We start from the raw sequence: 27,433 nt of genomic DNA, 5'->3' as shown, positions 1-27,433 counted from the left end.
TTATACAATCAAAGATTGTGACATAGGTGACTTGTCAGTTTTGCACTATATATAATAATACTAAAAATAGACAATAAACTAATAACATATATGGTGTAACATCTTCAAAGAGGCATTTTAATTGCAACTATAATGCATTGTTGCCATTCACGAAATCTTCTACACTATAGTAACATTTATATTTCAGATATTTTTCCAGTTCTCTTTTTGTACCTTTTACATTTAGGTCATCCATATCTTTCCATATTTTATTTACGAAAGATGACATGTGAAATTGCAGGCAAGCACAATTAAGACATTTACACAAAGGTTTTGGCCACAGCCTTCAACAACAAAAGAGAAATACACCTATTCATATATAGAAGCAAGCACACCTCACACACACACACACACGACCACCAACTCTGGTCAGAATGCGACTATCACATGCGATGGAAGAAGCAATCTGGAGTGGGTGGGAAAGGGATAGTAGTGTATGGATGGTGAGGAAGAGGAACATTGTCTGGCGTAGTGTGCAGGGACTAGAATGCCAACAGGTGCAGCATCAGGAGGATGTGGAGCAGGAAAGTGGGGAAAAAAGAAGCATAAAAAGGAGAGGAGAGGGGAAAGATTGGCAGGTGTGTGGGCAGAGGACAGCAAACAAAGAGGGTGGGTGATGAGAATTGGGTGGGTGTGTGGACACACAGAGGGGGTGTGAACAGCATGTTACTGTAGCTTGACGTTGGGATAATTATGAGAGGAAAGAATTTTTGTAAGGATAACTCCCATCTGCGCAGTTGAGAGATGCTGTTCTTGGAGGGGAGGATCCATATGGCTTTGGAACTGAAGCAGCCATTAAAATCGAGCATGCCATGTTCTGCTGCATGTTGTGCTACAGGGTGGTCTACATCGCTCTTGGCCACAGTTTGGCAGTGGCTGTTCGTCCTTGTGGACAGCTGGTTGGTACTCATACCAGTATAGAAAACTGTGTAATGATTCACTGATTACAGTAGAGCTGGCAAATGCTTCTTTTCTCCCCACCTACCTACCCTACAACTTCCTGATGCTGCATCTGTTACCATCTTAGTTCCTGCACACTCTGCCAGATAGTGTCCCTCTGCCCACGACTCATACACTACTATACCTTCCCATTTCCAACCCCTCCAGATTGATGCATCCATCCCATGTGATAGTTACATTCTGGCTTGAGCTGCCGAAGTTGGTGGCCGGATGTGTGTTAGGTGTGCTTGCTTGTGTGTATGCATGGTGTGTGTTTCACTTTTGCTGATGAAGGCTGTGCTGAAGTGTTTTTTAATTGTGCCTGTCTGCAACTTAACATGGCTTCTTTACAGTTAGTAGCAATCTGTCTTTTCCTATGTTGTTATATTTCTACTTGGAGTTTCCTTTGTTATCTGATAAGATTGATCGCACTTCATAAGAACGTGTAATGGTGGATTGCAATTATTCAAAATAATCAAATACAGATGTGCGTAATGAAAAACATCACTGCAGTACTTTCCATAAAAAATCTGTGGAATAACTCTTAAACTGAACTGAAATTGTCTTTTGTTTACAAAAGAAATGCTCAATTTTTAGACCACAGAACTTTAAAAATTACACCACCTTAAATACTGAATGCAACAAATATCACTTCTGGACAAAGTATGCAAGAACAATGCCATTTATATTCTTTACACAAGGAAAGACTGTGCAGTAGGTTTCTCTCAGAAACTGCATTTGAATGTTAGTTGTTTGTGAGAATATTGTGTTATGCTTCATATAAAATTTCATGCCCATATAGTATGTGGTTTTTTCATATGATTTTAAACAGTGGGTAGGTAACATGTAGCTCGTTCTATATCTAGTATCATATTGATGCAAGAATAAGTTGCCCTCAAAAGGTTGTGGGTTTCTTTTCGTGAAAGTTAGAGTTTCATAGATGTATTTGCTTGGAATGCTCATTAGATCTAGTTTTACAAATAAAGGTTTACAATGTTGCTTTGGTTTTGTTCCCACCATTGCTCAGATGATTCTTTTTTGTAATCTAAAAGCTCTAAGTAAATTTGTTTTTGACAACCCCCAGAAAATTATACTACAAAATATGCATTATATACAGTTTTTCTTACAGTTAAATCAGTAATATTATACAATATATTCATAATATATACAACGCTATTCAGTCGACCCAGTATGTTGTCCACATGGTGACTCCAGAACAGGTTTTTATTGACTAATACGCCAAGGAATTTGACACAGTCTGCAGTCTCTAATTTTTTGTCCATATACCATATTTCAGTTATAGACTGTGCAGATTGTTTTGTGGTGAAATTAACAGTTTCTGTTTTTGTAAAATTTAATGTCAAGTTATTGTTTTTGACCTATGCCTCCACTTCCCCAAGTGTTTGTTCAATATGACGAATTGGTCTACTTCATTTTTACAACAGACTACAGCTGTTAAGTCATCTGCATAGAGGATAGTATCAGACTGGACCTGATATGGCATATCATTAATATAGCACAGAAAAAGTAGTGGCCCTAATATTGAACGTTGTGGAACACCTAATTGAGTGTGTTTTTAGCCAGAGAGAAATTTCTTGTCATTGATGTTAATAAATTCTCTTTGTTTTCTGTTTGCCAAGTATGATGACATCCAGCTAAGAGATTTGCCTTGAAAACCATAGTATGCCAATTTTTGGAGAAGCAGGTCGTGATTTACTGTGTCAAAGGCTTTGGACAGGTCACAAAAAATCCCTGACACACACATTGTATCATCAAGACATGTGCTGACTTTTGCGAATAATTCATTTAGTGCATGGATTGTTCTGCGGCCTTTTCTGAAACCATATTGATTGCTTAAGATAATGCTGTTAGATGAATTATAATTTTCGATCTGATCATATGCAGCTCTTTCAAATATTTTGGAGGAAATTGGTAACAGTGAGATTGGCCTATAGTTGCCCAATTCATCTTGTTTACCATTTTTATGTATGGGCCGAAATTCTGCATATTTGAATCGATCTGGGAAACATCCCTCATCAAAAGATTGGTTGATTATGAAAGAGATTGGATGTACAATACTGTGATGGGCTATTTTTATTATTTCAGTGGGGACCTCATCCCACCCCGCAGATTTTGAATTTTTTAGGGACATTATGGTTTTGATGACATCTGAGATGGAAACGTGAGAAAACTTAAAATATGGGCAATTGCTGTCTGTCGTATTGCAATTTATTTTTGGTGGTGAACAGTCACCAAATTTATTACAGTTTATGAAAAAGTCATTGAATGATTCACAAACGGCACTGGGTTCTGTAACAGCTCTACCATTTATCACTATTTTAGAAAGACATTTTCTGTCTGCCTCACTGCGAACTTCACTTCTTATAACAGACCAAACAGCTTTTGATATTTTTTTTTTTTTTTCATTTGAAATGAAGTTATTACTCGCAATACGTTTTGCTATTTTAACTATTTTGTCGAATATTTTTTTGTATGTGCTTACATACTTAAGAAATTGAGGGCTTCAATTTACTTTTGCCTCCATATGCAGCTTCCTCTTAGTAGCACTTGACACTCAAATTCCTTTTGTTACCCAGGTTCTACTTTTTTGGGAGCTGGTCCTCACTGTTACAAAAGGTAAGCATTCATTGAATATACCCAAGAAATCAGTTAAAAAGTTATTGTAATTGTCACTTGTGGAAGTGTGTTTGCTGACTGTCCACTTGGTTTGGCTTAGTTTTTTGCAAAATACTTCCACATTTTCTTGATTGAAATACCTACATCTTTTTGTTGTGCAGACTGAATTTTGCTTCGGTAGTGATACAAATAGCTCTTTATGGTCTGATACTCCTAAATCTAGAAGAAACTTTTCTTTTACATAATAATTATAACTACTTACAATATTGTGCAGAGGTTGCTGTAATTCTTGTATACTGATCAAATTGAGATTTAGCCCATTTGTGGCTACTAGGTTCTTTAAGTGCGAAGAAAATTTGTCATCACTCCTTGCATCTATGTTGAAGTCAGCACATATAACCACTTTCTTGTACAGTTTCTCACTTTTTAATTTATGTAGCAATGTATCAAACATATCTAAAAATACAGAGCTTATATGGTACCCAGGGGTGCGATATATGCTGATAATTAATGTGTTATACTCTTTAAGTTCTATACAACAACTTTCAAATGTACCTTCTTCATTCAGATGGCTAAAATTCTGTCTGAAATCATAGTCTACCATGGAATGAACTAGTATGCAACAGCCTCCATACCCACTGGTCCTACAAAAGCTGGTAGCCAGTTTATAACCTGTAAGTTTACTCAGAAGACTGATATTTTCAGATTTTAGCCAATGTTAATTAAGGCATATTACTTTCACAGATTGTTTCACACTTTCTAGCAAAATTTCTATATCATAAAGCTTCCTCATCATTCCTTCAGACAGACCTCCGATTTCTAAGTGTATAATGATATTACTATTGCATATATTATTAGGTAGAGGGTTTTTAAAACTAATTTGACTATAAAGTAATGGAACGTCCACCTGAGTGTTGACTGTTTGTTCTGGATTCACTGTATTGGGCCAAATTCGGAAAGAATTGGCCCCTTTCATCAGTTTCCCTGTGTGTGAGCATCTGGATGATGAGTAGGTTCAGTTTTCTTGACGATAATTTCAATCTCTGCTGTATCTTCTGAGGCTGCTTCTGGCACCGTCTCATCTTCTGGACGTGGTGTTCCTGTTTGTGCTGGCACTGTGGCTGCGACTATGTGTGTTATTTTGAAATTGTTTTCCCGTTTTTCCATTTCCTTGGTCGAAACTGGTTGCATGGCAATTGGTTTTCTTGCAATGTCGTCATCTTATTGTATTAATTTCACTAGCATTTTGGCAACGTATGACTTGCCAGCGTTATTATAATGTAGTCCATGTTTCATGAACAAATCTCTTGCATCAGGAAGATCAAAAAATGTTACATTTTGCTGGGACTTGCATATTTTGTAGAACTGTCTGTTTACTTTTGGAAGCTCCAGATTTATGATGGAATTGTCTTGCAGCTCGTATCTGTGAGGCAAGCTAGTAACTATAATGTTCGGAACTTTCAGAACAAGTAATGTAATTTTTAAACACTGGGTCGCATGTTTACCCTCATTTCTGTATACATCATTACTTCTACACGTGATTATGATGGCATCATTCTTAGATAGCTCATTAAATGAGTTGCTGCTCGTAATTCTACATAAGCAAGCAAGAGATGTAATTTGCAGGATATGTACTTTCTTCATGAGCAGAGCACCTGTGTGCATGTGGCACAACTGTTGCTTGCAATGCTACAATCCTCGCCCATGCCTGCACAGACCACCAGCTGGGCCCATTCAAGAGGATGAACTCATGGCAAGATGATGCTGTGCAGCCGATCACTGTTCAGCTGGATCCTGAGTGTGCTAAGCTTGCCAAAGTGGAGCAAAATTTGTCATGTATACTGCATGTACACAACTTAGCAGTACTGTCGTGTGTTGGGTCCGCACACTTTGCATGGGCATGGCAATATTCGGTGTGAAAACTTGGAGCGTAGTACCTTTGTGGCGCAGTTGCTGCTGATGTACTGGCAGTGCAGTGTCTGTGGGGATTGGGCTGTTTTTGTTGTGTGTCATCTGATCTGCTACCAATGTGTTCCAATCAAAAACTGCCACAGGGCATCCTCCCTGGTCCTCAGTCCCAGAAACGAATGAAATCGTGGTGAAGAAACACCAGTCCTCATCCTCAGGGGCCTAGCAGAGACAGAAGGAGGAAAAGATCCCCCTGTTATCACCACTATTCAAAATAGCACTACGAAAATTATTAAAGGGATCACCCATAAGCTGAAAAGTGATCTCAATACCTCACGCAGGGGCACATCAGCTCCATTTCAGGCCTCCACACCACCCAATTAGGGAACACTAATAGACTGCTTCAAACAGAACAACATTCCCCACCACACCTACTCCACAACAGAGCGATACATCTCCAAGGCAGTGATCAAAGGGCTCCCTTGCAATACAGCCCCAGCAGAAATTAAGGTGGACTTAATCTTCCACAAATTCAGCAAGAAACATGTGCCTCTGATCTAGCGAAACCCGGAGAGGATAGCAAAAAGCTTGCATCTTTCAAGGATCTACTTATCCAGATCAGGAGAATAGGGAACTATACACAATAAATCACATGCTGCAGTGCGATGTCACTATTGAAAAATATTAGGAGCCTGAAGGCCCTGTACAGTGCCAGCAGTTCTTTCATAGTGCCAAGAACTGTAGTCACCCACCCAGGTGTGTCAAATGCACCGACCGTCATCTCACTAGCATATGCCCCAAAAATCGTAATGCCAGCAAAGTGCACACTTTGCTGTGATAGCCATCCAGCTAACTACAGCTGCTGCCCCACAAGACTAAAGCTGATGGTGAGCCTTTCCACTGCGGTTGTCCCTGCATTCTACTACTGCAGCTGCTGCAGTGACCGTGAATCCTGCTCACTCAACCATAGTCACAATTTGAGCTCTGCCACTGTCAGTAGTTGCAGGCCGAATGTGCCAGGGTTTGCTTCATTCCTTGCAGTTTCCTCACCATGTGCCCCGATTGCTGCTGTTCTGTGGCTGCCGTGCACCCCACCACATCATCCCTCCCCTCACCAGGGTGCAGAGATTGCTAACACAACCACAGTCTTCTGCCAGTGCTCCACCAGCTATGTTTCTTGATGAGCTGAGAGAGCTCTGGTAGTTGTTTGCAGGAATGAAACTTTCTGTGCTCTTTCCACATTTAAGGACACCATGGCAAAGTTTTGTGCTGTGCCTGATACCCTAACTAAAGTCATGATTATTGCAGAAGGAGCAGCAACATAACTATCATCTTTTGATGGATCTCTGTGGGTCCAACAGAATCAAAATTTTAACCTGGAATGCCAAAGGCATTAAAACTAGAGAAACTGTTTCAGAAGACTTTCTAGACTGGTCTGCCATCAATATTGTGTGCCTGACGAAAGTGCACCTGAAGCCTGAAAATGAATTCGCTGTCAGAAAATACACCATCCACCAGTACGACCGCATGGACTGCACAGGTGGCCTTCCACAGACTCAGAGTGTTGAGGTTGCCAGTGTAGAAATCAAAATTGGCTGAAATTTTTGCAAATTATTTTGGCCTAACACCCCTCCATTCCACGTATCTCTGTTCATGATCTTCAGGCTTTGCTGGCGACTGGCTTTCATATATTGGTGAGAGGAGGCCTAAATTGGAAACATAGAGGCTGGGTCTATCATGCTGAGACTGGAAGTGGCAGGGCCTTATGGGGGTTTGTTGAGAGGCGTGCCACCCTTAGTGTCATTGCTTCTGAGGAACCCACGCACGTTCCTGGAAACACGAACAAAAATCTCGATGCATCGGCCACAGTGCTGGATCTTGTCAATCTCTAAGACAATGCTGGGGTAAGGGCTAGCACACAAGTGATAACAAACTGGGGCAGATATAACTATCTGGTGGGGAACCCATGGCAGAAATGCCAACCCTACATATGGAAGGGGAAATGGACGAAACTATCAAACAATTCACTAGTATCCTCCATGCCTGTGCTTGTGCAACTAGCATCGGGATTACCACTGATCCTGATGCCAAGGACCTGCCCCTTGACATCTGGGACCTCATAGCCATGAAACGCAGGAGGCACAAGTTGTGACAATGTTACTGTGACCCAGCCAAGTGCTGTCTATTCTCTAATCTAGAGGACCTTGTCAAACAACAATTACAAGAGAGCAGAAGCCACTGCTGGAAGGACAAACTAAGATCAGCCAAAACAGACTTATCCAGATGCAAAATAGGGAAAATAGCTCAGCAGTGGAATGCTCCACCAGCCAAAACAAGCCACTCCATGTTAAGAACGGTGTTGCATGTTACAAACAAAAACAGACTGATGTAATGGCAAAATCATTGGAATCACAATTCCAAACTCATATCATCCACAATGATAAGCGCAACAGGCAAGAAAGATTAGTTATTGGATGAGTGACTCAGTTAAGAAACACGTGCCCAATGACAGAACTCGTGCCTGTCAACGAGCCAACAGTATGTGCATTCGTCAAACATCAGGATCACTACAAGGCTACTGGCCCCAACCGAATCCATACCCCACTCCCAAAGCATCTTCCCCTCCTGCTACAACATACCTAGCAAGCGTTTATAATGCCTGCCTGAAGCTAACATACTTCCCCTCTGCGTGGAAAACTGCAAAGGTCATCACCCTACCCAAACCTAACAGAAACCTACTCCTTGCTGTAAGTTACAGGCCATTTCCCTATTAACAGGCCTCAGTAAAATCCTACAGTTCATAATCCTTTTACCCCTCTGTCAGTTCCTGAATGAAAACGATATCCTTATACCTGAACAGTTTGGATTCCACACTTAGCATTCCACTATCCAGTAATCCCTCCACTTGGTAGAACACATTTGTCTGGCGAAGGCAAGGAGAGAAGCAACAGTAATAGTGTTCCTGAACAACAAGAAGGCATTTGACAGCGTCTGACATACAAGATACATCAAATAAGTTGCCCAGGACACACAATCGGGATCATTGACTCCTTCCTTATGGAATGATAGTTCTTTCTAAGGAACAGAAACAAGTCCAGTGAGACATGGCAGATTTTGGCATGAGGTCTATAAGGCTCGGTTATAGGTCCCACCCTTTGCTCCATATACACGAATGACATAACACCAAGCACAAGCTTACACACTAAATATTTGCACACAACCCAAATTCCTCATCTTTACGACATCCCCTAGCGCATTCTGAAGTCAGATAGGCACAGCCCAGTGGCACATCATGTACAAAAATAACACAACCATAGCCTTTGTGCAGACTACCACAATTCGTGAATCAGATCATAGTTGAGTATGTCATCTCCGTTTGAACTCGGCCTTCAGAAGGTGTGGTAAAGCACACTGTAAACTAAAAATGGTGTATTCATCTACATCATCATGCCTTCACAGGCTAAGCAGTCATTCCATCAGGCATTCATAAATTCCAAAATCAACTTAAGAGAGAGTATAGCAACAACACGAAAGGCAACATGGAGAATGCAAGTGAGTTGAGTGTGTCATTTCCACTGACGCATATGAAAGCTTAACATAAAAAGAAACAATTAATGCCACTTGCTCACGTAAGGCTGCATTAAATACTGAACTGTTCTGAATCAATTCATGTTGTCAATCAATTACTGACTGTTGAAAACAGAGCAAACATAAATAAAACACTGCTGGCCATTAGAAATTACTACACCAACACAATCACAGAAAGAAGGTAGTAGTAAAGCCATCTTATTCTAAATGTTAGGAAAGATTACGCAGTGAGTTTCCCATTCAGCAGTCACATTTGAATGTTGGTTGTTTTTTGAGAAGATATTGCTTCTCGCATGGGATCCCACAACGGTCTTATGAAAATGGAACTGATGGGCTTTGCAGGACCATAACGCCTGCCACGCAGTCTCAGTAGACCTACCTGATAATCCCCCGGGCTCAGCAGCTGTTGCGGCTGAGCACCTGAATAATAATTTGGAAAATATTTTGAGTAGATTTCCCCAGCATGTTATAGTTCTGGGTGGAGATTTTAATTTGCCGGATATAGACTGGGAGACTCAAACATTCATAATGGATGGCAGGGAAAAAGAATCCAGTGAAATTTTTTTAAGTGCTTTATCTGAAAACTACCTTGAGCAGTTAAACAGAGAACCGACTCGTGGCGATAACATATTAGACCTTCTGGTGACAAACAGTCCCGAACTATTTGAATCAGTTAATGCAGAACAGGGCATCAGCAATCATAAAGTGGTTACTGCATCGATGATTTCAGCCGTAAATATAAATATTAAAAAAGGTAGGAAGATTTTTCTATTTAGCAAAAGTGACAAAAAGCGGATTTCAGAGTACTTGATGGCTCAACACAAAAGTTTTGTCTCAAGTACAGATAGTGTTGAGGATCAGTGGATAAAGTTCAAAACCATCGTACAATATGCGTTAGATGAGTATGTGCCAAGCAAGATCGTAAGAGATGGAAAAGAGCCACCGTGGCACAACAACCGAGTTAGGAAACTGCTGTGGAAGCAAAGGGAACTTCATATAAGAGTGAGAAATGACTACCTGCATGTGTCAGAGTTTGACAGTGGCATGATCGTGGCCTTATCAGGACTGTGGGTTATTGTTCTGGCATACTGGTGCTCATGCTGGTCAGGATCACATGATTGTCCTGTAAAAATCTATGGACCTCGAGTCAGGAAATTGTCAAAAATTCAGTTTGAAGATGCCTGGAACACTAGAAATTCAGCATGGGGACCACTGTTTCCCTTTATGTGGCAGCAGAGAGAGGCTTACCAACAGTGATGTATCCAATGACAACACTGGACACAGAAGTGGTCCCACACAAATGCCATTTCTGTGGGGCAGGGGAGGGGGGCAACCGGGCTATCTGCTCTGGATGGCAATTTCAGGGGGTACCAAATTCATATTCTTGAAGAAAAAACCTTGTTTCACAAATCACCTATCATCCAGCACACATTGGTCTATCGATTGTTCGTAAGATTTTGAAATGCATCTCTGTTTGTTTTTGAACACATTCTAAGTTGATTTCTGAATGAATCATAAATTGATTTTTAAATGTGTGCACAGTGTACATGATATCTCTGCGAAAGGAATCTCTGTCACATGTAGAAATAAAAAACTTTCCCACAGACAAAAGGGTACGAGGGCTGTACGAGGTGAGCTGAATAAATCCAGAAGAGTGAACACCAATCTCTTTTGGTTTAAGTGGTTAATTGGGTGTGCCAATGACAAGTGTTGTTATAATTATTAGCGAAATCCATAGATTCAAACTACCAGAGTGGAAATAAACGACTAACAGGAATAAGAGTTAAGAAAGATTACGTATTATCTTCTCGGTGTATCCAAGAAAATGAAATTTTGAGAGAAAATATTTTCAAGATCGCTAACTACTAAGGGCCAGTTGTACAGTCCCGTTAGCAGCTGCTAAAGTTCTATTCTCGTAATAGCTGGAAAATGCGTTATACAAACATGTAATAATGTCTAAACAGAGAATAAATGCGGGCTAACTGAACTGGTGATTCTGGCGGGGATGGTGAAGTTAACTGGAGAATAAGTTTTGATAATGGCAAGAATAGTTAAGATTGATTGTTGGAACAAGGAAGGAGAAGAAACGGGGTTGTCACACAAATTTTATGGAAGAATATGACAATTTCAAATTTATATAAAAATTTCGTACTACTACTGATTCTTCTTTTCAATCTTGTGCTTGAGAAACTGGAGCATATGAATGAAATGTGAAACTATTTCTTAACATAAAACTTGTTCATTACGATAGTCCCGTAGGTATTTGATATTGGTACTTCACGAATTATATTTCACTGTGTTATTTATGTACATAACATAGATAAAAATGTTCATTTGTGTCAAAACAGTCTCGCTTATTTGCCATGTGTTAAAACTGCTGCAATATTACAAAGGCCTATGTTGTTATATCTAGCAGACAATGACAAAACAGATGTAATCAATTCGAGAAACCGCACTAGTCTGGGGTACTGTTTGTATTAACATCTTTTTCAGTATTAGATGATGAAATTTTGATTTGAACTTTGTTGAGGTAATGGATTCTTTTGCAGAAAGGAAAGCGCACCATGTAAAGCTGTAGCGAGATTAGAGAGAAAAAAGTGCTGTGACCTAAGGATTGAAGAAATGTGTACTGTCTTCTTGTATCTTGTCTTTACTGCTTTTATATTTGTTGTATTTAATCTTAGGTCACATAAAGGAGAAAGTTATTAGGTAATAGGCAATAAAGACTGTTAATTTTGTGAAGAGTTTTTATTCTCCAAGTCACAAACAATCCCACCCAGTTTAATTGTAAGTTTTTTTTTATGGGCGGAGGGTTTAGGATGTAAAACTCGTCAACTGGGAGCAGGAAAGGCACCACAGGACATTTTAATTTCCACTGTCCTGAATATAGGTTTTATGGCTTTCATTGCAAAATTTACACGTTTTATTTCCAATGAGCAAAATACAGTGACATCTGATAAGAAGACTGTTGTATGAAGACGTAGGGCACTGCACTTTGGCACACTTCAAACCAAATGACATGTCTTATATTTTCTTGCACATATTTGTTTTATATATTAAACTCTCCAGAAATATGTGCACTACAAAATGAAGATATTTTTGAAAAATCATTTTTTTTAATTGTTGACATCCTATCTCAAACAATTAAGGATGGGGGAGCAGGCTCCACCATCAAGTTTTTGCCTCAGTTTGGAAATATAGTAGATCCGGAGCTGTGTGTGGAGACTCTGAGAAAGAATTAACACTGCCAGATTGCAGCTTTCATTGCCAATGGACCCCACATCTGGCTTGATGGTATGGGCTGCCACAGGCACACAACACAATCACATGTGGTTCATGCAGCTGGTAATTTGAACAGACTGGCACACCACCACTTGTCCATACCTGGATCTGTCATCCAAGCTCATCAGTTCATCTCGATGCCCAGATGGGTTAGAGTCACTGTCGCTGCCATAGGTGGCAGTTCTATTTAACTTTCACGTCCTGTACATCTCAAATTGTCGACAAATTTAATCACAAATTCTTCCTACGTTACTGTACATGCAGTAAGTAAATTATATTATTTATTACCCATCCTGGTGCTGCAATTTTAATGGTCAGCAGTGTAGTGTAAAGTACTGAAATGACTATTACTTCGTGAAACATTAAAAAGGACTCTAGGAGTGGTGATTGTCACAATGCATGTCATGGAGTGGCAAATGAAGTGGTCTCTACCCCACCCACTAGAGAATGTTTGGCTAATTTTTTGAGCAGCTGGAATGAAAGGGAGAAAGTCCAGATTTTGCAGAAACCTGTAATTCCACATACAACATATTTTCATTCTGCTAATTTTTCTATGTTTACAATATTGAATGATTACTTTGGGAAAAACTCATGCAATGTCAAATTTTGTAGAATCTGTGTACGGTATTCACCTCTGGGTTTTGACATACAGTTTTGCAATTCTATAAGTTGCTGAGCTCCGAAATTTAGTGTGGTGTGGCACTAGGCTATTGTATCATAAATATTTCTGCCACAATCCACACCTGAATGATCCTTTTGAAATTTACATACATTTGCGTCAAGTATTTCAAAATTTCTATTTTCTTTACTTTTTACTGTGTTTCACTCAGGAAAAGATCCCCTTCCAGTTGAATGTTATCAGATCAGGTCACTGCAAGGTACCAAATGGGGAGCTGTGACCAATTTTACGAGATAGGATGAGTGGCTGCTAGATGCAGCTGTGGACACCAGCTGCACCCATGAACAGCATTTACCCATGGACAACAAGAGGAGGAATCGGGTCGATGATTTGAAACAGTCTCTCTATGCTCCACCTTCGATGTATAAAACTTATGTTAAATTTTTATTGAGAGTAACAGTGCTGTAAGTGAAGTGAAATGATCTGAATGATGATGTAAAAGTAAAGTGAAATAATCTTAATTCCTATTAACTGTTTCCCATAATGCCATCAATGTTTAATACTGCATGGCTGGTGGAGTTATTTATATGTGATAAACTAATGTAGGTTATGGTGACAATTTGTAAAAATTCACTTTTGGGGTGAGCAATAAAATTGCCATCAACAATTTACAAGACAGTTTTCTGAGTTACTTAAACTGTTACACTAGTGACCTCTGAAAGACAACAGTTGGAGGAGGAGGAGGATATTAGTGTTTAATGCCCTGTTGACAATGATGTCATCAGAACATCGGAGGCAGAGAACAAGCTCACATTAGGGAAGGATGGAGGAGAAAAGCACCTGTGCCCTTTTGAAGGAACCATCCTGGAATTTGCAAGTGATTTTACCAAAACCATGGTAAACATAAATCAGGATGGCCAGATTGCGAGTTTGAACCCTCTCGAATGTGAGTCCAGTGTGCTTCGCACTGTGCTACCCCGCTCAGTACAATTGTTAGAAAGGAACTTTTATATTCTTTGAATTTTAATACTACTGAATCATTTTCATATAATAACTCATCTTACTAAAGGAGTGTGTTATAAGACTTGGCAGAGAGCAGTTAACATTACTTGCATTTTTTGGGCAAAACACCTAAAAAAAGCGTGCATTAGAAAATTATGGAGACAGTGTTTTCCCTACTTTTCAGTTTTTATTACCATATGGCTGCCAGCCCAGATGGGAAGCAATAGCAATTTCATAGTTGGACAGTAGGAAGTTGACTAGGTACACACAAAAAGGAAATGGCAAACATCACTAGGCTAGAGAACTGGACAGAAAGTATTACATCATTTACATTTTTTTTCTGATTTTCACCACAGTTCATAATGTAGTTTGTAAACTGATGTGCGAGCAGTTCTCATCGTGAAGGAACTGGCCTTTATAGGAAGAGCAGTACACCTACTACTGAAAAGTAAGATTCCACAGGCAAGTCTGCATATTGTGTCACTACTGATTTATAAGGTGCACTGTGGAAGAATGGGAGAATCTTGTGAAACAGCCTCTCTATAATGTCAGTGGGTAGACAGTGGGTAGTGGTCTACAAACATACTCTACATAATATGGCTCTCATAGCTCAGAAGTTGTGTGTGTCAAAATTTAGTGGAAGATTGTCAATAAATCCAAACCCTGTGTAATATTTATATTTGCAGTGAAATGAGTGGTTGAAACTCTGACAGATTGATTAATCTGTGTGCTGGATTGGAACTTATAACTTGAATTTAAGTCCTTGTCCAGTGCACAGTTTTGATCTGTTTTAGGACATCATACTGTCCATGGCAGTACACAAGCATCATTCAGGAAATCCTGAGTTACTGCAAGAACAGGTACCGCCATCTTTGGTTAGTCATGGAAGATTCCTACAAAAGGAATATCTTTACATAACATCACATGTTTTTCACAGGTCTATGGTAGCAGGCACTAAAAGTTTCAGAGAGAGAATTAAATATTTCCTCAATTTGGTCCCATTATGCTCTGGGTCAAATGCTAATGATTTTTATAAAATGAATGCATTAAAGGGGTGTAAGTAAATTTTATAGATAAGCAAACAATTTCATATTTCTGAAACACACTTTGATAATTTTGTTAATTTTTAATTTAACAGTGGATGATTTTATACTTGGATAAAATCTTATTACAGAAATGAACATGCATACAAATGTGATAGGTATGTACAAAAATGAATTATCATTGACATTGCTTGGTCATTAAGTTGGTAATAAGGCAAGCAGGAATGATTATGAACATTTATTACACTATATTACACAATAGGGAGGATTGTAGAAACACAACTAGTATAAAAAATAAATCAGATACAATATTTCAAATCCATAACAAGACAGATTTATTTGTAAAATTCACCAAACCTGTCAACAGGTATCTGTACTATAAGTTTCTACCCCATTACTATGTTATATAAAACACTCAGTTCTTTCAAACATGTTTCCACAATGTCATAAAAAAGAACTACTCTTACTGTGATCTGTAGCACTGCCCTACAGCTTGTAGATATAACAATACTAAGCTGACCTCTCTATAAAACCTACTTAAAGTATTTGAGCACCAATAAATTCATTTACTATACAGTTTTAAAATGTTCTTTGGTCCAGTCAATACATAGCTAGCCATGATTAGATATGTAAAATATAACACAGAAATTAAGAGTATTTGAACATGATCTTCACTGTTAAAAAGAGTATCACTACAAAAAGAACAGATGGAAGTGGAAAATTCAATGTGAAGAAAATTCTGCAACCAACAGAAACCCAGTAAGCAAGACTGTGAAAACTTCAAACATTTTCATGTTTTGGCCCATATCCACCTCAGTTTTATTGCAGATAAGGCATCTGATGTAGCATCTTAGGACGGAAAACATGGAAGACAGCTTACTGGGTATTTGTCATGTTTGCAAAATAAAATTGTTTACAATGATAATACAGTGCTTTTAGTTACATAAAATATTATTTCTTATCAAAACTGCAACATTGAAGAAACTTCGATTTTATTGATGCTCATAGGATTAATAACCATTAAATGTTGCCTACCCTTCTTAGCTTAGGTACAAAAATATACCCCACTTTTCAGTTTATATCTCACTTATGTCATGTTGAATGTGCCTGTTCACAACTTAAACAAATTTTCTGAATCAGACAATTTTTTATCTGAAATAACACTTTACGCCACTGGCAAAATGGAACCTGATGCAGGACAATACGTTTTATCAAGAAATATAATGCAGCAATGGCCCCACACATAAAAAAGGTCTTTGCATTGAAATGGATTGGATTGCACTGCTTTGCTTTGCGACATATTAGGTCAGGTACTCCAATACCAGACAACAATATGATGCAGCTAATACAGAATGGTGATTTTAATAAGAAATGTGAAAGGCAAACTTGTTGAAAACTATTTCAGTTAGAATAAAAGGTAAGCCAAATGTGGCAATGTGGGAAAAATGTATTCCGAGGGTAAGTAAAGAGATAATCTGCAATCAGTTTTGTGTTTAATACAAATGGTGGTAGAGAGACCTCTGATGCCCACAAAACCTGATGTGGGGTACAAATGAACCTAATATTATAAACCTATTGAAAGTGATGTAGTCAGGTTCACTGATAATGAAAACCAGCTAGAGACAGGAAAATTACTTATCTCAAGAAGTACTGCAAAAATAAAAGCTTCCAACTGTCAGATGCTTACTAAGTTTTAAATAACTGTAGAATTAAGATGTATCTGGCAGAACAGAATGAAAGGCAGGAAATATTTAGAGGTGCATTGATGTAATGACTTCAAAGAATCCTATCTGTGGCTCCTCAGTGGCCAACAAAAAATCTGCCAAAGTGGAACTGGATTGAGTGTTGAACACAAAGATGAAAACCAGCCATACTTGCGAATCATCATCATCCATCATCATCATGAAGCAAGCTACACCACATATATGGTCTGCTACTGTTCGACAGAATCAGCTGACACTTGCTATACCCAACAATATACATCCCATACATTTCACATATTTCGAAAATTCGACATAAACATTTCTATAAAACAAAGAAATTTGCCATTTTTATTAGAAATCTTTTGACTATCATTGAGGAGTATATGATGGTATGGAAGTAATTCACGTAAGTGCTGTGAAGGTTTCAAAGTTTTGAAGACTAACATATTTCTGTTTTATAGATTCTCACCAATCAACTGTTTGTTACTGATAGCATTTTAGATAAAGTATGCCAATAATATTCCACCAGTTGACTGTCATCTTACACAGGATAAATAACTCAACAGATCAACTGCAATGAAACGGATCTTGATATGCTATCATATCGTTTCCTGAAATCATGTAGGCTTGGGATCTCTGAAGATTTGTTTTCACATTGCAGATTTCCTGTGTTTCACAACAATAATGTTTTCTGCATCTTTATGTTATAACTGCATTTATATTTTACTATGATACATGCCTGATAATGTTTGGCATTGTATGTCTAAATATTCTTGTGATATACTCAATGCACAAAGTGAAGTTCGTAATATTGTTTTAGTTTTCTTTATGTTGCAGTTTCAATAAAATGATATCTACACCACAATATGATAAAGATTTATATATTTTGTTATGGCTGAAAGAGAAAATGAAAGAAAGACACAGAGATAGAGATAGATATGAATCGAAAGCGTATCAGAGAGAGCATTGTACTTCATGAAAAAATATAAAAATGTGAACAACATACTGAAGATTATATACAAAGTATGATTGTTTTTCTCTTTGTATGTTGAACTTTGGTAAATTTGTTAAACAACAAATCATAATTGACAATAAATCTAATCCCAAATTATTAACTAGAAAATGCACAAAAAGACAATATTTTTAAGTCCAATGTGTCTAATCAGACTGAACACAATTTGAAAGTCAGTGCTGCAGTGTGACAGTGGACTAAAAACTGCCTTGTAACACTTTCTTTTAATATTAAGATCATACCCTGATTGGTTGGACATACAAAATTGGATAAAATTAACAAAAATTTATAAAATCAAAATAAGCACATCACAGAAAATCACACAGTAAGACAGACATTAGTTTGACTTTTATTTCAAAATAATAATGTCTCACAATTTAAATTCCTGGCAGTATTAAAGTAACAAATATTCATAAGTTCCAAGGAACTCCAACAACAAACTCTGGTAAGGCAAGTGTAAAAATGATACCAGAGAAAATTCCAGTTATCAGCATAGCTGCACCAAACATGCCAGCTGTTGATGCGTACTGTGGCTCCACACACCTGCAAACAAAATAATTACTGTTCTCTTCATGTCAAATAAAGTTAACCTCAACTATACAAAGTACATACGTGGCAATGATGGTAAAATGTGCTGAAACAAGGCAGCTCATAAGCAGCCTTTATCAGCCCTTATCACTTTCTTTTTGCTGAGAAATTACAAAAGACTAAGAAACACAGATAACTTAGTCACACTGTCCAACACGATGTTCCAGAATGGATCACTGGTCTCTCCAGGCAAACACTGTTCTTGGTCAGGTTTTGAATTTTACTAGACTGATTTCCTAATCAAAATATATTCAAACTATAAAGAAACTTCCACATGGGAAAAATATATTAAAAACAAAGATTCCAAGACTTACCAAGCGGGAAAACGCCGGCAGACAGGCACAAGAACAAAACACACAAACACACACACACAGAATTACTAGCTTTCGAAACCGATGGTTGCTTCTTCAGGAAGGAGAGGGAAAGACGAAAGGATGTGGGTTTTAAGGGAGAGGGTAAGGAGTCATTCCAATCCCGGGAGCGGAAAGACTTCCCTTAGGGGGAAAAAAAGGACAGGTGTACACTCGCGCGCACACACACACACATGCACACATATCCATCCGCACATACACAGACACAAGCAGACATATTTAAGCCAAATATGTCTGCTTGTGTCTGTGTAACTTTTGTAACTTCTTACATCCATGTTCTAGAGCTTTTGCACTCCCAGATTATTCTGGGCAATCTGCCATCACTTATTCACAGATCTGCCCGGCAAATTTCAGCCATTTTTCCTTCATTATAACAGTCAATTCTTTGGTATGTGTGTACAGAACATGATTTCTCCTTTTCGTCCAAATGTCACATTCCTTTCCAGAACCCTGTATATTTCTTAGTATTTTCCACTTTGTTTTTCGTATCTCCTCAGTTTTTATTTTACCATTGTGGGTTAAATATCTGTATGCATGGCACTGTTCCCTCCACTTTTGGATAATATTTTTCTAACATCCTGTCTTTATCTCAAAAGCCTCTGAAACTTCTTGCTGGAATCATATTTTAGTTTAGTCTTAAGTGTTCTTAAATATCTCTTTGGTCAGTTTTCTGGTCTCATGGCCTTTAAGAACTTTCTCTCGGGACCATACAATTTATCAACCCTTTCAATGGTTAAGACTTTGTAAACTAGCGTAGAACTTCCCGGCACTTTAGAAGATGATCCCCCCATCTTTGATGTGCAGCAGCATGTATGCTGCAAATATTTGTATTACAAAAGTATATATTTGAATTCCACCAAACACAGCACGTTAGTTTCCGAAGCACTAAAATAAAGATTGCGGTGTGCTTTAGTAAGCCAATCATAGCTGATGTCACGTGATCTTGCCAGCTGCCGGCAGCAGTTATTCAGAGGACAGGACATGTGACGTAGTCCGCCAATAGCAACCAACATCACTGTTCAGTAGCGCGAACACACAAACAGGAAAAGTTTATGGTTTAAATTAATATGCATAGTGTAGCTACAAGAAAAGCTAAGCTTTCACGTACAGTATTGGTCTTTTTTGCACGTGTTACACTTTAAAATACATCACATGAATGTACCAGCAAAATTTTAAATAATACATAAACATCTGGGCTTGAAATTCTTCTAAGTTGTTGGCCCTCAGTGTGTTAAGCTTTAAACGAGAACCAATCACTCTGTGATTCAAGAAATTCAAAGCACATTTGCACATGTAACATAATTCTTGTTGCGTAAAATGAAATTTACTCTGAAAGTAACGCTTTTCAACCAATATTTTCCCGCGACCTGTTAGAATTCGTTTCAGCAGTTGTCAGAGAGCACCAGAAAATGGCATTACTGCGCATGCGCAGCTACGGTGATGTAGGAAGCCTATATGTTCGTACCTGTATAGCATTAAGAGATCTTACATTATGTCGTAAACCAAAAAAAACATCAGAAGGTACTCCAAGAGCATCGGAATTTTGTAAACCAAACTAAAATCCATAATTCGGGTGAAAGTGGATATTCGTATGTCCACATTTACAAAGAAGTAGGACCCAACCTGCTATTAAGCTTTTCAGCGTGGTTTTTGGGCTGCAAATTTTCTTGGAGTACCAGTACTGTATTATCTCATGTTTGGTTCTTTATTATGGAATAACACCATATGTACCAGGAAATAAAAATGGGCACTTGTATTTCGGCAAATAGTTGACACTAGCCAATACTGTGAAGCGGCACACTTCGTTTCAAATAAATTGACTGCCTCTGCAGAAAAGATTAATAAAAGCAAAATTTCTTTAGCAAATCAACAAAAATAACTTCTGCAAGGCAATTAATGATTGACTGTTAAAAACCTGGGAATAAAATAAATCTAGGAAACTAAACCTAATAACATATTTTAGCCTTCCATAAGTATGTGAACGTATTTTAATTCACTTGCTAGCTCTCATCCACAGAAATTCGTTTTGTTTTCATTTGACATGGAGTTGTAAACAATGAAGAAAAAGCAAAATCACTAAACCTAAACATGGATCACATGGAGACTTCCATCTTCTTCACTGCAGCTTAGACTCCTCTGTGCATGCGTGAATCTGGCTGCTTTTGCTCGCCAGAAGAATTTTTCTGGCTAGTGTCTGGCTGCTGGTTGCTATTTCTGCATGCTCATTTTTGCTATTGCTGATACAGCTAACAGCCATACTTCCAATAACCGTACGCGGGAGCAGGTTTTGCTCATACGTGATTCAACTGCACATGCACATGAGCCTGTTGGCAACTGCTCAAGTGACATCACGATCATCAGAAGCAATTTGTTGTTATGAAGTAGTGCATAGTCTTTGTCCTAAAGCCTTTGACACATTTTGGTGTGAGCAGATGCTTGTTTGTACACTGTGTTTTGTTGTTGGAAATGGTGCATTTCCTTTGCAACTTGAGGTTTTTTTTGTTTTCTTTCCCCCGTTATGTTTTATTGCTGCAGTATTATTCTGCAGAAGTGGGCTAAGTAAAATTCTTTGTTAGAATATCAATTATTACCAGTCAACATTACAAAAATTTATCTGACAACTAGAACAATGAAACAGTCCCAGAATTCTAAAAAATTCCCGGGTTTGTCCCGGTCTCCTGCTGGATGAAAAAATTCCTGAGTTATTCTCGGATTTCCTGGTTGTCCTCCGACATACACAGTGAAATAAAAAATATGTTAGAAAAGAAAGTACAGAGATGAGAAGATCCTTACTATCCTCAAAGCGGATGACTTTGATATTTCTTCTGATTGTAAAGTTAATTTAATGTTAGATGACCCACCCCCCAGCTTAAACGATTGTTGAGAGCACAGGAAGTGAACTGTAGTTGTGAAGTGTACAAGTATGATTAATGCTGCACCATCAAAAACTTCATGCAAACTGCAAATATTACTTACACAAAGTTACAAACAGCTAATGGAGGATATCCCCTATCTAGGGTGTAAGTGCTAATATTGCAGAAACCCTCTTCAGTAGGCTCAGAATGGAAGGTAAATCTTTTGCAGGTAGACCTCCAATGTCTACAATGAATGACAATGTGGAAAGAGTGAAATGTCTTTTGGGGTCAGATCACGGATTGATGGCACAAATGATCAGTATTAACTTAACTTTGAATGTGTTAAGATACCATGAATTATTAATAAAAGATTTGTACTAGGAAAATTGTGAAATAAAATGTTCCAAAGATCTGCAAAACTGAACAGAAGAGCAATCAGAAGGACAAATGTTTTGATCATCTTGGCAGGCATCAAATGGAATCAAAATTTTCCAGTCACATTATCATAAGTAACCAATGATGGACCTCCAAATACGATCCCTAGACAAAATGCTGAAGTCAGGAGTGGCACACTGCAAACTATCCACATTCTAAGAACTTGAAAATGACCAAATTCAAAATCAAATGAATGCTTGTTTGCTTTTTTATAGCTGGTGGACCATGCACAAAGTACTTGTGCCTCCAGAACAAACAGGCAATCACACTTTTTATCAGGAAGTCTAATAAAAACTCAGCAGAAGTACAACACACATGTTACCAGGCATTACATGCACTTGGATGCTACTCCATAACAATGCACACTGTTATATGGCAATCTCCATCAATGGATTTTTGCCAAGGAACTGCATTCCTATGCTTCTATGCTTCTTCTGCTACAACCCCCCCCCCCTCCTCCCCCACCTGCTTGGCCCCCTACTTACCAGACCTCAGGCTTCCCTTGGCTCAAAAACCACTAGAAATGACTTACTGTTATAGTGAACAAAGAAGAGCAGAGACACATACAAAAGTTACAAGTGCAAATCCTACATAAATATCTATTCCATTTTAATTCTGTTAAATCACTTATGCCCCATGCCTCCAAATGCAGGAATGGAGTAGCACTGCCACTGAAGGAATGGAGCAGTACTGCCACTGCAGGAATGTAGAATTATCAAACCTGCCATTTTACTTGCAAAAAGAAAATTTGCATTTGCAACTGTCTATGCAAAAACAAAGATGCCCTTCCACATGTTAGAAAATTTCATCTCATAACAAATATAAACAATTACTGGCTTTCCTTTGTCTTGTTCGAATGTACAAATCGAGGGTGATATAGACATGCAAAGCTGGGGCCTGCTGTGAATGAGTACAGATATAAGGTTTCATTTACTTCAGCCAAACACAAAGATGGCACACATTCTCACACACATCTGACTCTCAGACATCAGTTTTGTATTAGACAAAAATTCAAATAAGATGAAATCCATTTAACCTGATCAAGAGGCAGTGCTCCACTTGGCAGAATGTATCAGTGAGTTAACTGAGACACAGAGCAGAAATCAGTACTGAGCATAGTATGACACTCACTCACAATATTTTGGTCAATAAACTGTACTGTCCTTGTTGGAGAAAACACAACTGGGAATTAACTAGGAAAATCTTCAGAATCTCTGGACCAAGAATCACAACAGGAATGGGAGTAGAATAAACAATGAAAATGTGGCAATGGGTAAGATTTGAAAATCTGAGTAATTATGTGAGGAACAGATGGCAGCATGTCAAAAGGCAGATGGAAAGAGTACACAGACTAACATACATAATGCAAAACTGACAGCACGAAAGAGATAGGTTACTGAAAGCAGATGGTTGAGACATCCCTGAAGGCAAAAAGAAAAGCAGCAGAGTGGACCACATCAGTGGTAAAAGCACTTTCATCACCTGCCAGATAGCCGTATCAGACAAGTATATCAGATGAGTAGCAATCATTGTTAATGTGTCTCATATTGGCATGTTAATAACTAAACTTACACTAAGGACAAATGTAAACAGACAATCTACATTGATAGCAAGCAGTACTCTACAGCAGCACACGTTCCACAGCACAAAAGGCACCACTTCACAATCCATTTAAATACTCAGATAATCAGATTCTTTCTCCCAGCAAAAAATTGGCACAATTTAAACATATCCTTCACCAGGGATTTGGCAACATATCATCGTGCCCCAGAAATGAGAAACATTTTACCCACAATCCTTCCCTTACCTCCAAAACTGGTATTCCGTTATCCGCACAGCCTATGAAATAACCTGATCTAATCCAAATCCCTTGCCGCATGGATCGTATCTCCATGAAAGAGCCAAATGCAAGCCCTGTCCTATGTACCCACTCCATACATCGTGTTCCAGTTACATCACAAGCATATCCTATACTGTCAGAGGCAGGAACACTTGTGAAAGCAATTATATAACAACTTTCTATGTGGGTAAGAACCCTAATCAACTGTCCACATGAATAATAGCCACTGTCGAACTGTATCAGAATTCACAATCCTGTGGCAGAACACTGCTCGACTTCAATGGCTGTTTCCCAACTTGTGCCATCATCTGATTCTCCCCTCTCCCTGCCAATACCAGCTTCTCTTCTTTGAAGAAAGGATTTTTCAATACATCATCTTTCGATCTCCTCTCCTCCCTTCCTCTACTTCCCTTACTGTGCATTGTTCCACACTGTATGCAACTCACAATTCTGCCAGAGAGGTCTCACTGGTGGCATATTCTCATCCTGAGTGTCTGCTGCCTTTTCCCTCTAGCTGTATTCTACCCTTCCCTATGACTTTCAGTCCCATTTCAGCCTTCTTTCTCCCCCCCCCCCCCCCCCACACCAACCTCATCCAATACAATACATTACAGGGGTTGATCTGCAGTGCCAGTGCAAGGTAGTCAGTTGGGACAATGTAGCTGCGCAGGTATACATACATATGTGTACTCTAAAGCTATAACGGAGAATTTGTCCAAAAGCTAGCAACATTCAGTTTTGTTTATCTTCCTACAGATGACTCAATGTTTCAACTATTCAGTATGTTATCACCTTCACTCCCTAAATGATTTATACTGCACCAATGACTTTCCATTATTATTTAAATTAATAACAAATAAATACATGCAGTTGTCGGTAACATGAAAAAATATATCACTGTAAAAGCCAGTCATTCTCACTCACTCAAAAAAGGGTTTTAGTCTTCTGCCTTTTTAAAAAAACTGCCACACATCTGACCTTTGTTTTGACAGCTTTACATGTAATTTATTTTCCACTCACTTTCTTATTGTCAAATGACCATCTCCAGATAAGAGAGATAGTGCTGTTAAGGCAATGGGCTGACATTCACCCAATTTGGCCACTAGTTTATTCAAGAACCTGCTTAAGGCAAATGTTGGGGCATTTCTTCTAAAAAGGGCTCTTCCAACTTCCTTCCTTATCCTTCCCAAATGCAAGTTTGAGCTTCACATCTAATGACATCATTTTCAATAGGACATTAAAACTCTAAATCTTCTGCTCCTTCCTTCTCTCATTCCCATCTACAATAGTACAGGAAATATACGCCTGGAGTGCACTAATAGAAAACTCTGCACCTGCTGGCCAGCTAAAATTTGATATAATGACTAGTTCCTCAGACTGGCCTCCATTTTCCTCATTGCATCCTACAGTAATACCAAAGATAGTACATTAGGCAGAAAATACAGCTAAATCATGTTAACTATACCCACTAACTACCTCTACAAAGGTATATGGGATATGTCTATTGTCTTAAGAGAGTTAGCTTTATCAGCCACAGTTTGTTATCCAATGTTTTCAACAACTCTTTGTCCTATACATGCCTAGCAGACTAAAATAATGGCACTACAGCCAACAAAGAGACAACACACTGAGTAACCTAATCATTCCCTTGGGTATGGTGCCCGTTGATTCATTAGCTCAAATTTCCAACACCCAGCAGAATTCCACATACTTCCAATGCTTTTGAAGTGGAAAATGAACATTCTAGAAACGCTGGTTACAAGTGCTGGAGGGTCTGTGCAGCATTCAGAGAACCCAAATAAATGAGGAAATTCAAAATCTGGTTGTACGCCATCTACTTTATAGCCCTGATAATCACAAAGTTTTCTGAACAGACCAAATTCATAGGGGAGAAAGACCATGGGAACGCAGCTGAGGAAAATGACACAGCAGCTGAGCTTACCCCCTGCTTGGATCCTACAGTAAATACTACTGTAAGATCCTCTGAGGCCTTCAGACCAAGTAAGTGCCCTCAAGGTATACTACATCCAGGGTTTTTAAATAGGATGGGTCAACTGATTGATAAACTGTGCAACCAAAATCTGAACATTAATGAACAAAGCTTTTCTAAAATAAAAGCAAGCTGAACATTTGTGTTTGAGACATATGTACTGTGACAAAGGAATGATAAACTGATGAGCACTTCCCTTCTTACCTTGGACCTTTCACTGCTCTTTTCTGTCAAAAATAAAACCACAGTACAATGGCATCAGAAGGCATCAAACGTGATTCTAAGAGACAAATACAGACAGACCTGACCACTACTAAGACCTTTGTTTTCCCTGTACAATTTCTGATGCCATCCAGATTCCACAGTAACATCTTAATCATCGACTGGTGACAAAACTGCAAGGACGGACTGGACAGAAACTCAAACTTAGGCCTTGTCTTTCAGGAGGAATACATTACTGATCAAATTATCCAGACAAAACTAATAAACTGGCCTCACAGACTCAATTCTGCCATTGCTAATCTCCTGCTTTCCAAATTTAACAAACACCCTCCTGCATACCTTTTGGAATACCACGCCTGGTGAAATGGATATTGCAGAGAAATGGCTTAGCCACAGCTGGGTGATTTTTCTTCCAAAATGAAATGTTCACTCTTCGATGGCATGTACACCAGTTTGATACATCCTAATGGATTTAAACTTTATACTGAACCAGCACCTGAACCGAGATACGTAGGAGCTGAATGGATGCTGTGACGATGGCTCATGTCTGAATTGCTTAGTCATTATGAGCACTGCCCATGAAAAAATGGGTGCTAATTTTGAAACCTGTCCAATTTCGGACTGTCAAAACTACTCTCTAATTATGAAAGTGTGTACCAAAAAGAAACAAATATACAGGACAGATAGTCCTGAGTTCTTGATCACAACTAAATTGGAAAAACAATACAACATACTTTGGATAATGTCATCATAATCAGTATATAGAAAGGTAACTGTTCTCAAAACTTTCTGTTCTGCATTTTTCATTTATGCTATATAGCTGCTCTTTATCTGCTTTTAGATTCTAGCAGTTATTTGGATATTTATGAAACAGTTAATACCTATTATTCATTAGAATGGAGGATTATTTAAGGAGAATTATTATTTTCTACAACATAAGTAAGGGTTTTTTCAATACTAAGATGTTCAGATAATTCATAGACTTTGCTGTTTACCTATTTGCTCCATTATTCTTCTTGGACCCGTACATCAGAAGACAAAACACAATACATTTTAAGTCTATGTGGTGAAAATATTTTTCCAGTGAATATGAATTCACCATAAAGAACAGGAAAATTTATTTCCAAACTATATGCTATATAGTTCCACCTTTGCTAAGTTCCTATTGGCCTTGTTAGCATGTTTTAGTTTAGTGCAAATGGTAATTTTATCTTTCTTCAGAACTTACTCTTTGGTTATTTTGTTTTCTGTCTTTTAACAGTTTGACACTCACATGAAATAAAAAGAACTTCATTATGTCATTAGCCCTTAAGCCCTTAATGTGAAACCCTCGTAAGTATTAAAATGACCATAACATCTA

General features: G+C 38.4%; 1 protein-coding gene across 2 annotated transcripts in view; it reads right to left on the bottom strand.

Annotated features, from left to right (window-relative positions):
- Window positions 1-15,280: 15,280 nt before the first annotated feature.
- Window positions 15,281-27,433, bottom strand: part of LOC126354841 (equilibrative nucleoside transporter 1) — a 178,398-nt gene continuing 166,245 nt past the window's right edge. For both annotated transcript variants that reach the window (XM_050004818.1, XM_050004817.1), the window contains exon 11: window positions 15,281-18,315. In XM_050004818.1, the coding sequence (XP_049860775.1) occupies window positions 18,183-18,315 (133 nt within the window). In that variant the 3' untranslated portion in view covers window positions 15,281-18,182. The remainder of the gene's footprint in view (window positions 18,316-27,433) is intronic.

Source organism: Schistocerca gregaria, chromosome 3, assembly GCF_023897955.1.
Source record: "Schistocerca gregaria isolate iqSchGreg1 chromosome 3, iqSchGreg1.2, whole genome shotgun sequence".
Classification (NCBI taxonomy): Eukaryota; Metazoa; Arthropoda; class Insecta; order Orthoptera; family Acrididae; genus Schistocerca; species Schistocerca gregaria.
Note: the sequence above shows the minus strand (reverse complement) of the source record. Positions and strands in the feature narration are given on the sequence as shown.